The sequence below is a fragment of the Pteropus vampyrus genome, unplaced genomic scaffold (assembly GCF_000151845.1).
Source record: "Pteropus vampyrus isolate Shadow unplaced genomic scaffold, Pvam_2.0 Scaffold15, whole genome shotgun sequence".
NCBI lineage: Eukaryota > Metazoa > Chordata > Mammalia > Chiroptera > Pteropodidae > Pteropus > Pteropus vampyrus.
The window spans coordinates 5,324,851-5,342,721 of NW_011888796.1; the positions used below are offsets into that span (position 1 = coordinate 5,324,851).

Below are 17,871 nucleotides of genomic sequence, written 5' to 3' on the forward strand. Positions count from 1 at the left end.
TGTAGGAAAGCATGTAGTGCGCTAAATGCAGCTGTTAGGTTAGAGTTTTTTTTTAGTTGCAAAGAAAAGAGACTCAAGTGACCACAAATGATAGAAGATCTAATATAAGGATGAGTATTTTCTGGAACATCAGGAAAGAAACGATGGGACTAGTATGTGGTCCTGGACCATGGTAGCTCTGGGGACCTTGGCCCAAGGCACAGCCAAGTTGTAATATTAGGGAAGTGAGACTGGAAGTGGACACTAGGCCAAAGGGCTGGGAAGCGAGGGAGAAGTATACGAAAATGGAGCCACTCTTTGACCACTTTACATGTCTTACTTCCTTTACTATCTTTTTATTATAGCCTTAACAACCACATCATCACATATTATCATTAAAATGGTTGGAAAAGGGTAACTTTTGGAAAATTTTTGGATGACATGACCGTTCAGTCTGTTCTTCTATTTTTCCAGTTTTAGTAGACCTTTACTTGAGTGTCCTACCATTAATATGATTCACTTAGTCCTGTCAATATACTTTTCTATTTTCTCTTTACGGATGGAATTCTTACCTTCTCTTTTTATCTCTTGACTCCATTCTTGAATCTTTGTAACTTTCCCTAGCACATGGTCTGTCACTGCCACTTCAGCCTTTCTCTGATTCAGCTCTCACTGCCTGCTGTATCATTCCCTCAGCATTTCTTGGACCAGTTATTGATACTACAAAACAAGGGTCTTAACTTGAGGATGGGAATAGTTAGGGGAAGTCTCTGAAAAGGTGACATAAGCCCAGAGCTACAAGATGGGTAGAAATTAACCATGCAAAAAGAGTGTTTGGTGGGTTAGGGAGAGTGTATTAAACTTCATGTTTGGAGATCCCCAGGTGAGAGAATATGAATTTTTGAAGAAAAGAAAGAAGCTTTCTATGACTGGAATAGAGAAAGCAAAAGACAGATGCATGAAGTGAGACTGTAGTGGTAGGCAGGTCGTGTTAAGGAGTTTGGATTAATTTAAAGGCAGCAACAAGTTATTGAAGGATTTAAAGCATCCCCCAGCCTGGCTTGCTTGTACATATATTATAATGTTTGAAAAAAAAAGTTTTAGGCAATATACTTCTTTTTAGGGTGCGTGTTTTGATCATGCTTTGTATTAGACACAGACTCAATAGATATTAAAGAGAAATTCTTAGCATTTAAAAGTACATTATGGATGTTGCAGAACATTGTTTATTCTATCCATCTCTCTCTCTCTCTCTCTCTCTCTCTTTCATCTATCTATTACCTTTACTGCTGTGTTTTGATAAGAATATAAATTGGTTAAAACAAGTTGTTTAAATTGAGATCCTCTCCTGAAGCATGTTAACTAATGCATGGAGTAATTAAGCTTATTTCTCTAAAGATCTCTTGGTAGCATGAGTTAGAGAAGTGAATTCTGAATAAGAAAGAAGCAATAGAATTTGTTTTCTGGGTTGAGTTCGCGTAACAAATGTTATTGGCAATTTTCTTTCAGTCTTTAAATTGTACTCTATAAAAGGAAATGGAAGTGGACCTATAGTCATTCATGTATAACATCTATTTAGAATAAGAACACAGTGGTTATGAAATGGAGCTTACGATTGTTTAGTGGTTTTTATCCAGTTGCCTGATATGGTGCTACTTGTGAAGATGAAGTAATTATTAATTATTAATTACAGTATCAGTGCCAGAAGAATCAGAAATTATTAGGAGAGATTTATGTATTAGTTAGTTTATTCTGTAATTAATGTATTATTTTTAATAAATATTTGTTGCCTACTACATGCCAGGGAGTGCTAGAGAGTGTGCTAGGGATAAAAGAATGAATAAACATGATATGAGTACACAATCACAAACAGACAAAAGTCATGAAGGGAATGTACCTGGTCCTTTGAGATTATATAATGAAATGACATGACCTAGACTGGAGTGAAAGTTTTTCTGAGAAGACAATGACTGGGCTGAGATCTGAAGTATGATTATACCTCAGGCTAAGGACAGGGGCATGAATGAGTTGTAAGACATTCCATTTAGAAAAAATAGCAAATGCATAAACCCTGTGTTTGAGGAAGCATGACATGTTCAAAGAATTGAAAGTTGGATGGAGAGTGAGGTTAAGAGTGTTGAAAGATGAGGTTAGAGTGCTGTGCCGGGGCCAGACCATACAAGTCTGTGTAAACAGCAACAGATTTTAGAACAATGGAAGCTAGTTCTAAAATCATATGATTTTACACAAGGAATGGTTTTGAAGTGATGACTCTTATGTAGTGTTCAGAACAGATTAGATGGGGTCAAATGAATGACTTAAAAGTTATTAGGAAACTTCTATAGGTCCAGCAGTGTTTGTATTATGAGCTAAGGTGGTGACAGTGCAGATGGAGAGAAGCGGATAAATTTGAGATATATTTAGAAGTTAAAATTAATACGATTTTAAGATAGATGGGGTATGGGAGATGTCAGAGAGAGGGGTGACAAGAATACTTCCTGGTTTCTGACTTGCTTAATCAAATGGCTAATGCTTATATTTGCTGAGATATTAGAAAAAGGCCAGGTCTGGGCCCTTTTGGGAAGGCAGAAGGGGGATAGTAATTTTTTTTTTAAATGGGAGAGACTTTTAAATGTCTATGGGAAGGATATAGTTGAAGGAGGAGGAAGTGGCTGGAATTTTGAGCAGAACTGAGAAAGTTTGAAATATAATGAGTAGATGAATTCATAAGAAAAATAATAAAATTGCTGGGTAGCTGAGAGATGCTTTGATATGGATGATGAATTTATAGTGGAACCAATCTGCCCTTGTGCATATTCAAGATCATGACTTTCTTGAATGGTTCTTAACACAGGCATGAAGAAACCTGATAAGTGAGCCAGGATTCAGATTTTGATAGAAATTATAATGAAGAGACAGAGATGCTAAGTGATTTAGGGTGTATAGTGTTACAGGGCCACATAAAGAAGACAGTAGAGAATGGACAGGGTTGGTAGATGGGGAAAAAGTAGATCTTTAAGTGGATTAGAGGTTCAGTAAGGTTGAACTACTCTTGCAATTGTTGTAATTGAATGATTTAGTCTAACAGAGAAGAAGATATGGCCAGGTAGCAGGATGATTTTATTCAATACTTCAGAGCTGGTGAAAATTTTAGGATATGACAAACTTCAGATTATGACTGTGGGAGAAGGTGTCTGAGGAGAAGTGGAAAGATTGAGATGAATTGGTGAAGAAACTGTTAGGCTAGGTTGTTGGAAGAGTCATCCATGTAGATAATGAAGATAGTAAAGATTTTAGGTGAAGTTGGACTTGAGAGATATTTAGGAGATATATGAAATAATAACTTTGAGTTCTCCATTCTCCTGGAATATTCACTAGCATGAATCCATGCAAAGCAAAATAGCAATACATTTCCCAATACAAAATCTAAATAATACCTAACAATTGTATATTAAATTTTATTTTACTATCCATAACTTACCTGTTCGGGGTAATGTCTTGTTAAAATGAGATCTCTGTATCTGGTAGGTATTTACATTGCCTCTAGTCTTAAGTCACACCAAGTATGAAATTCTGTGCACACAAGCACATAACATATCTGTTTTCCCAACATTTGTATTAGTTGGTTTTTTTTCCCTGCATAACATGACCCCCAAATTTTGTGAATAATAGCAATCAGCATTCCTTTAACTCATATGTCTTTAGCTCAACTGGGTAATTCTGCTAACTTGGGCTAGGTTTGACTTATCTCAACTAAGTTTACCCATGCATCTATGGTAGGCTGCTGTTTTGGTTGGTGGCTGACTGGTCTGTGATGACTCAAAGGGATGACTCAGAGGGCTGTTCCTGTGGTCTCTCATCATCCAAAAGCCTAGTAGGTCTTCTTCACATGGCAACTGGGTTCCAAGGCCATGAATTGAGGTGATATACCTCTTGAGGTCTAGGCTTAGAACTGGCACAAGATCGCTTACACCACATTCTGTTGGCCAAAGCAAGTCATAAGGTCAGCCCATACTCAAAGGCTGGGGAAATAGACCTTATCTCCTTGGTAGGAGGGTTGCAAAGTCACATTGCCAAGGGGTGTGGAGACAGGAAGGGAAAATGACCACAGCTACCTTTCTTTTTTTTTCAATCTACTATAACATCTGTGTATGAGAATTGGCAAGATGTAGTTGAAACACCATGCAGTTGGATATTATAACTCTATATTTCTGCACTATCACACTCACTTAATTGTTATGTATCCTTTGACAAGAAAGTTTTTTATCATTCCTTTTCTGTTTGTAAAGCAAGAGGAGAAGAAGGTAGGAAAGAATATTAGCTGAGTTCATTAGTGATAATCAAATGAGAGAACTGGTTTATATTTTAAGTGGTTTTGTGATTGAAAGATATTATTTTTATGCTGATAATATTTTGCATCTCTTTAATGTGGAAATCCAGAAAAAAGTCTTGAAGAGTTAATAACACAGAGATGTCTCCTGGATATTGTTTCTCATGCTACTATGCCCCGAGAGGATTGTCAAGTAAGAAAATGGGCTAGAAATGTGGAAATCTGATGACTGAAAGTTCTCCATTAACCTTGCTATGTTCTATTATGTATTTGATATGTTTAATATTCTCTTCCAACAGGGGAAACCGAAGGATTTGTGTGATTAGGGCTTAAAGGTTGAGAAAGAGGCAGAAAGCCTCTGGAGTGCAGAGGAGGGCACAGAAGGACTGGAAAGTATGAAGTGAAATGAGGCAGAAAATGGATGAGCATATAGACTGGTGGAAAATATAGAATCAAGAAGCTGAAAAAGGTGGTAGTACAGAAGGGGGGTGTTTTTGAGGATTGGCATATAAAAATATTCAGTATTACCTTATGGGTGAAATGAAAATTCTCAACAAGAAAGTAAATAGGATTTATGGCCTGATCTTAAAGTTATGAGGGTGAGTCATAAAATCAGAAAAATTTCTTATTTTACTTATAATATTGAATATAACTCCCTCTCCCCACAGATCATATGATGTGGAAGAAATTATCGATCTGAATTATGTGTTGTGGTGAAATGTTAACCTAACAACATAGCAGCGACTATCGAATGTTCCATAACATTATTTTTGATGTTTAAATATAACATACTTAAAGAAAATTACACCAGTCTTAAGTGTAGAGCTCAAAGGAATTTCACAAAGTGAACCCAACTAGTAACCCAATTAGTAGCCATATAAAGACACAGAATGTTACCAGAACCCCTAAACTCCCCTTGTACTCACTACCCCTCCCCCAACAAAGTTGTTATCTTGACTTCTAATTCCATAGAGGAGTTCCACCTGTTTTTAAGCTTTTTCTAAATGAAATCATTCAGTATATACTCCTTTGTGTCTGGTCTCTTTTGCTCAACATGATGCTTTTTAGATTTATTCTTGTTAATGCATATAGTTCTCATCTGTTCATGTTTATTTTTGGGTAATATTTCATTGAGTGAATGTGCTATGATTTATTTATCCATTATACTGGAGATGGACATTTGGATTATTTCAAGTTTAAGTATTTCATTTCATTTTAAAACCAAGTCATTTCCTTTGAGTTTTGATTATAGTGATTGCATTAAATTCTCTTTGGTACAAAACAATGGAGAATGAGATAGTGAAAAAAGAACTTTTCAAAGAAAGCAAACTTACTTATTTGTGTATTATTTATTTTGAATAGCAGACTCTGATTATAAGCAGATGAAGGGAATGCTGGACAAATTCAAAGGTGAAACTTTGAGGTTATGTTTGGGAGCAAAAAGGAACTTGGTTTGACTGGAGCACTATTGCTATGCAATGACACGGTAGTAAATGACTTGGCAGGGTAGACAGAGATGGGATTGAAGACCTTTAAGGCCTGCAGAAGATACTGTGTTTAATACATTGTCTATTATGAGCGGTTAGAGGTTATGTGAGTGCTGTCTTTCAGGAAGATTAATATTGCAGCGGTTATTGGGTGTAAGGACAGGAAGACTGCACTGCAGTTGGTTGTCATGGAAAGTTCACTAAGAATCTAAAGGACTAGGTCTGATTAATGCTTTCATTTCTTCCTAGCTATATAACTTTGGGCAAGTTATTTTACCTGAGCTATTCAATGTCCTCATATGAACAATGAGAATAGGCCTGCTATTGTGAGAATGAAATGAGTTGGTCCATGTTAGAGAATTGTAGACTAAATAGAGTTCTAGGGCATCCACAGACCCCTATTGTGGGCCACTGCTGTCCCTGAGTGGGGATAAGAGGGTGGCTAGTATTTAATCACTTTTATTCAGTCATGTACAGAGTACTCATGTTTAAACTAACATTGTGAGTACTAATGCACTTAGTTAAATTATACATTATGCTCTAGGTATAGTGAGTTTTAGAGTGAGGTCAGGTAATGAAGTGGTGAGAAGCAAGGGGTCTGAAACCACACTACCTGTATTTGAATCTTGGCTCTTCCTCTTACTAACTGAATGAACTTAGTCAAATTATTTAACCTTTGTGATCTATGTTTTAATAACAATACCTACAACATAGGATTGTTTTGAAGTTTAATTAGTTAATACATATAAAGCACTTAGTATGTAGTAAGTGTTCAATATTATCACCTTGTCTGTTTTCCAAGTAGCAATGAATAATCTTGCATTCTGATTGGTTTCCTGCATAAAAGTATATGGTACAGCTCCAACTATGATTCAGGCTCCCTACATTAGGGTTATATAGAATGAGCTCAACCTTCATCAATGCTTTGTGTATTTGAACACAATTATAATGCCCTGCCCCATTCTCCTTTTTTTTTTTTTAATTTCATTTTCTTCCACATCGACAAACAGAGTGTATTTTTGAGTTCTTTTTTAGTAGTACTTGTTTGAATGTGTTTTATGTATCTCTCATAGCTGTGGTCTGGTCAGTGGAGAAAAGGAGAATTTCTTTTTTCATACTTGATGCCATAGCTTTATTAATGGAACCCAGAGTTACATTGACTGTTTTGTTGTCTGTATTTTACTGTTAAACCACATTGAGTTTATTATTAACTAAAACCCCCCAAATTCACCTCATCCACATTTTGCTTGTGTTGCAAAATAGTTTTCATTCATTTATTGAATGCATTGACTACTAACATATTACCACATACTAAGCTCTATAATTGACACTAGATATATTCTTCATGGAGTTTAGAATTTCCTAAGATGTCATGCATATAAACAGAGACTTGTGGTAAAGTGTAATCATGATAGCTGTTATAATAGAGATGTGCAAATGGTTATGATAATATGAAGGAAGGACATCTCTTATAGTTAGAGAAAGGATGAGGGTATGATAATAAAGATGACGGTGGGGGGAAGATGTCAGAAAAATGCACGTCGGGGAGAGAATGTCATAACTATAAGTAAGACGTTAGCTACCAAGAGTGTGGGAGGAACAGACCCTTTAAAACGAGGGGACAACCTATAATGTGGCATGAAACAGAATGGACACTCTAGAAACCACACATAGCTGAGCATGGTAAAAGCGTAGAGAGCACGAGGAGAAATTGGTGGGCAAGATGCTGACTAGTTAGGCAGATACCAGGTGCTGAATGGCTTTGGATGTCATAGTGGAGAGTTAGTACTTAATCCTAAGGCATTAAAGATTTTAGATCAGAGAGGGACATGATTAGATTCATGTGGTTTTATAAAACACCAGGCTGGTAGCTTGTATACTGTGATCTGCGAATTAAAAGGAGGAAGACTATAGGTAGGGTGGTTAATTAGAGAGGCTATTCCTTGTTACACAAATAAGAAAAAAACATGAAGTTATGACTAAGGCATGGCCTTGGAAATGGGAAAGATGGGTAAATTTTTGAGAGATTTTAAAAGTAGATATGTATCAAACACTTGCTTGAGCACTTTGGTAAGATCTCCAGGACTTGAGAATCAGGTGGATGTGACAGGGTCGGGAGGAACTGTGTCGGGAAGTCTGAGGGCATGGTAGTTATGATGTAGGAAATAGAAAATTGATTCAGGAGAAGAGAAGGATTCCCTTTGGGATCTATTACCATTTGAACACCTTTGGGACATATACATGGAAACGTATAGCGGGCATTTGGCTTCTGTATCAGATTCCCAGAGGAGAGTTTTGTGCTAAGAACTGGACCTGTGAATCATCCATATATAGAAGTCACTTGAAACATTGGTATGTATTAAATCAACCAGGAAAGGGCAGAGGGCAATCATGAGAGAATTCTAACACATAATAGAAGCATGGAGAAAATGATTTTGAAAGAAATGTCAGTAGAGGAGCTGGGTAAAACCAAGGAGAAAGTGATGTCATAGAACCCATGGCAGAGAGAGTTTACAATGCTTTGTAATACTTAAGTAGTATATTTTGTAATACTTAAGTAGTATTGGACATGGCTTTAGAAAATATGCTTTCTGATCAAGTGGATTCCAGAGCAGATGCCTCTCAGGGTAGACCACCTCCTTTTGGAGAACTCTGCCTACGTCAGAGATCAGGGGAGAGTGTCCTTCCACCGTTTAGGTCTAATTTTAGGAGGCCCTCATTCTTTACAGTCCAGTTGAGAGTTTTGACTGTTCTGTAGTTTGAATGAAGATAAAGCTTCCTCTTTGTTTTTCCTTCTTTTGTTTTTTAGAGAAATGAATTCAGGTAGAAATGACCTTTCTTTGCAATATTTAAACAGAAATACCACAGTTCCTTTAAAAATTTGAGTCAACTAGAGAAAAAGATCTACAGCAACACGTTTTAGTTTTTAACTTAACCCTGTTTGAGTTTTTCATGCATTTTGACTATGGGTTTCTTTAGAGCAGAAGTAAGACATATTTACCCCACTGTCCCCAGGGCTTAACTCAGACTCTGGCATATAGAAATTCTCAATAAATACTTTTGTCTTTCTTGTTCATGATTACGTAGTCTCATTTTTTTTTTAGGGCTTCCAAGCTCTTTTGAATCTTACCTCTCCACATCTCATATCATTGAATTATGACAATTGATCTGAATTTTATTAATGCTACTCTTTTGAGCTGCCTAAACTATAACATGTTTTTTTTCTCCCCAAGTGTTCAAGTCAAATGAGAATTTATTTTAAGGCTGCATTTATGCCACGACATTTGAGAGTAGGAATTCACATAGAACCAGACTTAAGGATATCAAAGTTGGGAAGAAAATAATCTGTCAAGATGCTTCTGCTTCTCTTTCACATCCACAGGGTCTCTTATTACTACTTCTCTTTGTTCTCTCTCTCTCTCTCTCTCTCTCTCAAATTTTTATTTTGAAAAATTTCAATCATATAGAGTAAAGTATAACCAAAGGCATTTTTAACCTTTTTACCTTAACTGTCAAGAACTTTATGATGTCATAATTGGAGTCTTAACTAATGTTACATCTATTCTGCTACCCGAACCCGTTCCTCTGTGTTGGTCAGAATTAAATCAGAGTAAGTTATGTTAGATTCCTTGTCTTCCTTTTGGAAGATGGAATTAGCAGAAAGGAAGTTATGGAATCCGTGAGACTTGGAGGTGATGATCAGATCAGGGGCTTCCCAGATCACTGCTCTGTCTTTCCTTCTTGTGTCAGGGATGCATTTGTCTTATCTTCCCAGGTGGCTTATTATATGCTTCCAAAAAAGTAACTATGAGACTTTTATATTAAGGAAAGCATATGCTAATTTCCATTTGGATAATGCAATATTTGGAATTTTAAGCTTCTCAACAAAATATGATTTTTTTTAACTTATGATATTCTTTTCTATGACTATTTCTAGAGGATGGTAAGATTTGGTAGGTAATGTACCCATTCAAGTTCACTCTTCACTTTCTTAGAGCTCTATAAATGTAGGGCTTATCATGACTGTGGCAGGAGGCAGTGGAATCCAATGGTGCACAGAAATATTTCCTGTTTGCTTAACTGTAAGGTTGGGATTCCTTTTTAGAAGTTTTGCTGTTCATAGCTATTATAAAGTAAGAAATAAAAATAAATCTTCTAGAGGAAATATTTTATAGGAGAAGAAATAAAAGGTCTGGACTCATCACCATATTTCTCTACTCTGTATATGTTGCATTTGAGCAATTTTCTCCTTTGTTTTTTCTCTATGCTATTTATACTGTACTTATAAAAATAAATAGTCTTCCCTATCTAATGAAAAGTCATTTTGCATAATAATTTACAAATTTATTATTTCTAAGTGGGGAGGAACCTACATTAAAAATTTTCTTTATAATTTCAGCTTTTTTTGTTGACAAAGTCAGAACTGTATTATATGTATGTTCTTAGTATATAAATGGGGGATCAATTTCATGAAGGTAAGCCATTGTACTGTTCCCTCAACTTTTTCTTTTCTGAAGATGTTTTGTCATTTCTTGTCTTTGATTCAGGGAATCAGCAGTCTCTTCAGTTCTTTAAAAGTGGTGCGTCTCTTGCGACTGGGCCGCGTTGCTAGGAAATTGGACCATTACCTAGAATATGGAGCAGCGGTCCTCGTGCTTCTGGTATGTGTGTTTGGACTAGTTGCCCACTGGCTGGCCTGCATATGGTACAGCATTGGGGACTATGAAGTCATCGATGAAGTCACGAACACCATCCAAATAGACAGTTGGCTCTACCAGCTGGCCTTGAGCATTGGGACTCCATATCGATACAATGCCAGTGCAGGAATATGGGAAGGAGGACCCAGCAAGGATTCACTGTATGTGTCCTCTCTCTACTTTACCATGACAAGCCTTACAACCATAGGATTTGGAAACATAGCTCCTACCACAGATGTGGAAAAGATGTTTTCCGTGGCCATGATGATGGTTGGCTGTAAGTATCTTGTTTTTATTTTTTTATTTATGTAAATCATTGTTGTTGGCAGTTTTCCAGGCTCCAAGCTCTGGCAGGATTAAAATGAAACTATTTTGTCTTCAGAAAGGTGTTTAATCCACATCTTTTGCATTGGTTTAATTTTTATTCATCCTTAGAAAATGAAAATGCAAAATAATATATTTTATTTTTTGGACTGTATTAACACATTTGAAACAGTGTGGATAGACTGATATAAACATCAGAATGGGAACTCTCTGATTTAATTGTGTTCACAATGTTCATTGAATTCCAGAACAGCAGATATAATCTGTAGTGAGATACCAAGTTTAAAAAATATTTTACCTAATAGTTGAATGCCTGAATTAAAATTGATTTCAGGATACAGATCTATGCAGGTTTTTACAATTAAGACTAGTAAAAAAGGTCTATCACTCTAATCTCCATTCTAGACACTCTACATTAGATATGTACCTATTTGGAAGAATATAAGTATTAGTAAATATAGTAAAATCTTTTCAGCAAGGACAAGGATGTCTAGGATTTAACATGCATACCTGAGTACTAAATGCCTTGAAGGTGTTCTTGGGAGTAAAATGCTCTCTAACGGACCCAAAGACCCTCGAATTCTACACTCAGACTGAGACTGGATGACATCAGAAGACCAGAACACTAAGGAAATGCCAAAGAAGCTGTTGTAAAAGATCTTAGGAAGACTTGACCACCGTCCATACCTCCAAATTAGGTGATTTATCCTAACCTAGTTCTGATACCTAAAGTAACCTTAAGATCATGGACCTGGAGGTGTGATTAGTGTTATTATCAGCTGTTAAGCCTTTGGATCATGGTCATTGGTTTTTGGTCTAAGCCCTCTTTGTTAAGGTTTCAAATTGCAGAGGTTTATATTTGGACACTGATGGGAAAGATGTTAGAGTATCAGCTGGCCCATAATGGGTCAATATCTTGGGTTTAGGCAAAGTAGTTTTCAGAGTTTAGAATGTCTGAAAGCTATTGGAACACCAGTGTTAGCAGTTGCTTAGCTTCTGTACCTCTGTACTCCTTTGCACAGGTACAGAAACAAGAACTCACAGGTTCTATTTGCTGGTTAAAGGTAACAGACAGAGTGAGAATTCCAAATGCTGTTTATACCAGAGTCTTTTAGAAGAAAAATGTTCTTACATACAAAGAGATCCTGATGATTAATTAATCTGTTGCCTACACACCAAAATGGTAAGATGTATTAGCAAAAAAGTACTTTATAAGTTCAGAAGATGACATTTTGTCAGATGTAATATTTATTGCTATACTACTTTTAGTATTTATATAATGCATTTTGCCTTACACTTGGGCATAATTTGATTTTTTTTAAAAAGTCTATTTTCAAGTAATTACAGATTCACTGGAAGTTGCAAACATAGTAAAGAGAGGACCTTTGTGTCCTTCACCTGGTTTCCTCCCATAGTTGCATCTTATAAAACTCCAGAACAAGACCAACACTGACATTGGTACAACGTGGTATTCTGTCATGTGTAGATAGATTCCTGTAACTACCACTGAAATCAAGATACAGAATTGTCCCATTACCACAAATATGTCTCTCATGTTACTGCTCTATAGTCAAACCCATCCTTTCCTCCAAGCATCTCTAACTCTCTGGCAACTATCGCTCTATTCATCTCTGCAATTTTTTGTTTTTTTTTGAGAACATTATTCTATAAATGGACTCATACAAAATGTGACCTTTTGAAATTGGCTTTTTCTACTCAGCATAATCCCCTTGAGATCCGTCTGTTGTTGAGTATATCAATGGTTTGTTCCTTTTTATTTCTGAGTACTATTTCATAATTTGATATACTGCTGTTTAACCATTCTTCTATGGAAGGACGTTTTGGTTGTTTCTAGTTTTGGGCTATTATAAATGAAGCAGCTATGAACATTCATATACGATTTTTTGTTTGGACATAAGTTCTCGGTTCTCTGAGATAAATACCCAGAAATGTGATTGCTGGGATATATGGTAAGTATATGTTTAATTTTTCTTTTAAGAAATTGGCAAACTATTTTACAGAATGGATATACTAGCATAGTTAAATTTTTCACAAGAGAATAATAAGAGACGTTAAAGGACACCATTATTCATTTTGTTTCTCAGGCCCCAAACCTGGAAACCATCCTAGGTGTCTGTTTTTTTCTCATGTATTACATCTATTTGTAACAAGTTCTGTTCACTTTACCTTCAGAACTCATTTGATTAGTTCTCTTCACTTCCATAACTTACCACCCAAGACCACGTCACTACCATCACTGACCTGGATATTCGCAGTACTCTCCTATATACTCCTTCTGTTTCTACTCTTATCCCACAATCTCTACCCAAGTGGCCCTTTTAAAGTAAATTAGATCACACCATTCCTCTGCTCAAAGCCGTCCAATTTTTCCAGTGCACGTAAAATAAAATCCAGATTCCCCTACCCCTTCTGTCAAAGCCCGAGTGGTCTGGCCTCGCGTGCCATCAAGCTGAATCCTGTCTCGGAGTATTTGTACTTGTTTTCCTCACTGCTTAAAACATCCTTCCTCTGTATTATGCCATGAATTCATGCTGGTCTCCATTCATATGTCCTCTTCAGAAATCCCTCCTAATATGTTCAGAAATTTCTCCATACTATAATTCAGAAATTCTTCCCTACTATAAAAACCACCCCAGCGCCTGCCTCTCTTGTTCTCTGACCTTTAACCTTTTTCTTCTTCATTTTACCCAATAAGACCTAAAACCATGTTGGCTCTGACTCTGTTTTTCTTTCCTTCAGTAAGTAAGCTCCACAAGAGCAGGGTTTTTGTCTGCCCCGCCTCTTTTTTTTTTTTGCTTCTATACACCCAACATTTTAACAATTAAACAATTTTTAATACCATGCTCAATCTAAACTTATTGTATGAATGAATGAACTTGAAGATATCCCTGATGGTCATAGTATCTCCTGTCCTGAATCCACTCCAGTTAAGTCTCTGATGAAGATATGTGCAAGGAAAATGTAGTCCTTGGAATTTGGCCCTGATTCCTTTGTGAAAGCCCTAGTGAGCTCAGGGCTTTTTGTCTGCTTTTAGGAGTGTTGTGGCCCCTTCAGATGGATTATCCCAACCCTAAATCTCCCACTAGGCCTGACGATAAGCTATAAGAGGCTAATCAGTTTAAGCACCAACAACTCTTTCTCTTGCAATGTTTTGCCATTTACCTCCTGCATCTACATCCATTGGAAATTTTCACATAGATTCAAATGAGTTGTCAAAACTTCATTTGGTTCAGAGTTGGTCCCATTCCTTCCCGACTTTATGGATGGCCAATTATATTGCTATATAAAAATTTATTTCTGCTCTTTCCTTTCCCTTTTCTTCAGTTCCTGTCTTGATTTCAAGATGAGGACCTTGCATTAAAGTTGGTCCTTTTCCTTTCAGAATTTCCGTTATTTCCTTTCAACACCTGAGCAGTTGTTTTCTGTTAATAAACCAATTTCTGACATCTTTTGCCTGTTGATTTAGGTTTTCTTTTTATGTCTCTGAATAAGTTTCAGTTTCTATAGCCAGAATGTTCCAAGGAAATGCCTTTTAATTTTCTTCTTAGACCTTGGGTCCTTAGTAATTTCATGGCATCTTTCCTTTGCAACCACCTAAAAAGAAAATAGAAAACTGTCAAGACCCATGAAGTGTTACAGTAACTTCCTATGATTCCAAAATTTATTAGATACACACTGCACAAAATATCAGCCAAATGTGGCTGTTGCAGCTGTTTGCAATCTTAGTATGATTTTTTTTCCCCTACAATAATACTGAGGAAAACAAACAAAACAAACCACCAGTGTTCTCATAACCCAGTATGTGTTAGCCATAAATGTAGCCAGAGAGAGAGAGAGAGAGAGAGAGAGAGAGAGAAAGAGAGAGAGAGACAGAGACAGAGACAGAGACAGAGACAGAGACAGAGGTGGGGAGGGAGGAAGGGAGAGAAAGAGAAATCAGAAAGGTTCATGCTTAGGATTCCACATCCACTATTTTAGAAGCACTGCTTGTAACCTTATGATGCAGTAACAGAAAAATATTTTATCAAAAGTTTGTTGGAAATACCAACTGCCTATATTCTATAGAAAAAATGATCACTACTTGTAAATGATAGCTTCTTTTCCTGGAGAAAGTCATCTGAAGTTTTCATGCCTTCCAGCAATATTTAGAAATTTCAGTGGCAGCAGTTTCAGTTCCTACATCCTTTCTGAGCCCTCTTTTTTTTAATGGCCCATCTTCTCTTTTACGTTCTTCTACCGCACGCCTTCCCCAGGCTGAATTGCACTTAGACTCTGTGCAGGAACATAGTCTCAAAGTTCTCCTTGTTGATATTGAACAAATCTTCAAAAAAAATTTATGACTGTGGATTACCTTCAAATCTAGACCTTATGTTTCTTTTTGTTCCCTTCTATGTTGGCAAGATCCCCCAATTTTTTGCCATTTACCTGCTAACTAGGAATTTTTTAGACTTATACCTTTTGTTTCTACAGTTGCCCAAGGTAAAGAATTCTCCTGCTCAGATTCTGGAAATGGAAGGTGGTTTGGATCTTCTCAACATATGTCTACTACCTCGTATTCTTTACCCTAAATTTGTCTTTTCTCAGTTTTGGCATGCCTTGGGTGAGCTCCATGGCTCTGACAGCAGCCATCACTACTCCAGGATAGTCAGTTCCCCCCCATTTCTCTGTATCTGTGCATTCATGAACGAACCTGATTGCTCTGCTGATGTTCACAAAATTCACTACCAATTGGCTTTTGTGAAACAAGGTATTTTTGCAGTTTGGTTCTGTAGCAGTTGTGGAAAATAACATACTTTTTTTTTTTTAAGATCACGCTGTGAGTAATCTCTTTACTAATTTTCTCAGTAAATACTTAATGATGCCTTTCTGAATTGTTTTTTAATCCATTTTATTTATATAATCTTATTATTGAGCCCTTAATACTTTTTTTCCCAAAGATTAACAAACTGACTAATTTTGCTTCTATTCAGAAAGCACCTTAGCACACTAATGATTTGTTTTGGTGGCTATAAAAGAAAGGAATATGAGAATGGAATTTTTTGATGTGATTATTGTTTTGTTTTAATGAACTTTTATAGATCCTCTTCTAAAGATTTATCAAGAAAGATTTACTTAGTTCCTTCTTCATTACTAAATAATCACATAAGTTACGTTTTAGTTTAAGCCATCTATTATAAAAAATGATAGTTTTTATCTTTCATTATGATTCAATAAAAAAAGAAACATAAAATAAAAAGATGTTATGAATAACTTTTGGCCATTAATGATGTGTCTGACCAAATTTGTTATACATATAACAAAACAAAGCAAATATACATATAACAAAGCAAATAAATATGTATATTTATATATATAACAAAGCAAATAAACTATATAGTTTGCTTTATTTTGTTTTAATACATTATTAAATATTAAATGCATTAGTAAACATGTAGACAGCATATTTCAAAGGACTATAAAGTTGGACTTTGGGTATTTATTTTATTTAAAAGCATTTTTACTTATTTCATTGCTGCCTGCTTAGATGCTAAAATAAGGCAGCCTGACTCATGTGGTATTTGACAATCAGAATCTGTCCTGCTGGGATGCCATCTTTAAAAATACAACAAAGCAAAACTAAAAGCTATAAATATGAGAATTGCTGAGGTTTAGTTGGTAGACAGGAATCCCAGTCATAATAATGCTAATCTGCAATTTTCAAACTGAGTGTAATTGATGATAACTCAGTCTTAAGAACTTTCTGTAATTGACTAGTATGTTTTATAATGCAGAAGGCAAATGGTTTAGCACATTTAGAGGTATAGCAGGACCATCTGCCAGTAGGATGTGTATGAAGGGAAATTTGAATCTCCATGTTGGTGATTAAGTGCCACTGGGAGCACTTAGTTACACACTGGTCACTCAGCATCATGCAGAGGAAACTCATGCCATGCATGATATTCTCCGGTTGATGAGTTCATTTAGCATCCTCTGTGGAGTTCAGATAAAAGCCAAGCTGAGATTATGGGCATTGCCCTTACTCCTCTCCATAGGAAAAGGAAATAAATAGAAGATGGGTAGACCCAGAGATTGGGAGAATATAGAATAAGTTGAGGGCAAAGGCCTGTGTGACCTTGGGGAGTCTTTGAATCTCTCTAGGTTTTAGTTTTTTCAATTATGAAATGTAAGAGTTAAAATAAATGACTTCTAGGTCCCTTTCTAGGTGCCACTGCCCATAGAATTGATCTGATATTGGAGATGAGGTTAATATGGAAAAGGAAGACGTATCACTTAAAAGTTTTAGAGTTTTTTACATAAATTGCATACCTTGTTCTATGGAGAGTAAGATGTGTTTTGTATAGAATATGTTCACTAAAGAGTTAAGAGGGAGACCATCAGGGGATATTATAGAGAAAAAGATATGCTTTTGGAAAGGAAAGTGTTTTTTCATATAGAAATTAGGCAGCTAGGAAGACTAAAAGACATTTGCCTCAGGTCAGAGAAATGGGGCCAGGGAGAAGTCTGTACACCATGCCAGTGGGGACTCTGAAGGATATTTGGCCCAGATGGATATCCAGGCAGGTTTAAAAGTGAGTTGTTACCATTTTCCAATATTAAAAAAATTCCTCCTCTACAAATCGTAATATGAAATTTCAGGTGACTCAGATACAATATTAAGTTATATGTTAATTTTTTTTTTTTTTTTTGCCTTTCCTCTTGCGGTGTAGGTAGGCAATGGAGTGTGAACATGCTGATTTTTCATTTCTGGTTTTAGTTTTAGCCAGATGGAGAGAGCTTTAAGCTTAATGTTTATTTTGGAAACTGGGTCAATTCTTTGTGTCTGCTTTACCCCTGCTTATAAAAAAGAATTTTTCTTTTTTACTTCTCTTTAATGAGTTGAATATTCTTGAGGAAAACATTTTGTGGAGCCTAAGTTCAGGGTTATAGGCACCTTTTTTTCATAATTTAGTAGTTTCGGATATATAAGCCAGTAGTTAGAAAAAGACTGCGCGATGTGCATTTTAGTCCATGTTTCTTATTCAAAGTAGAACTT

At 36.1% G+C, this 17,871-nt stretch overlaps 1 protein-coding gene across 3 annotated transcripts in view; it reads left to right on the forward strand.

Annotated features, from left to right (window-relative positions):
- KCNH5 (potassium voltage-gated channel subfamily H member 5) overlaps nt 1-17,871 on the forward strand; it is a 275,201-nt gene that overhangs the window by 69,213 nt on the left and 188,117 nt on the right. For all 3 annotated transcript variants that reach the window (XM_011384653.2, XM_023527121.1, XM_011384646.2), the window contains one exon: nt 10,344-10,770. In XM_011384653.2, the coding sequence (XP_011382955.1) occupies nt 10,344-10,770 (427 nt within the window). The remainder of the gene's footprint in view (nt 1-10,343; nt 10,771-17,871) is intronic.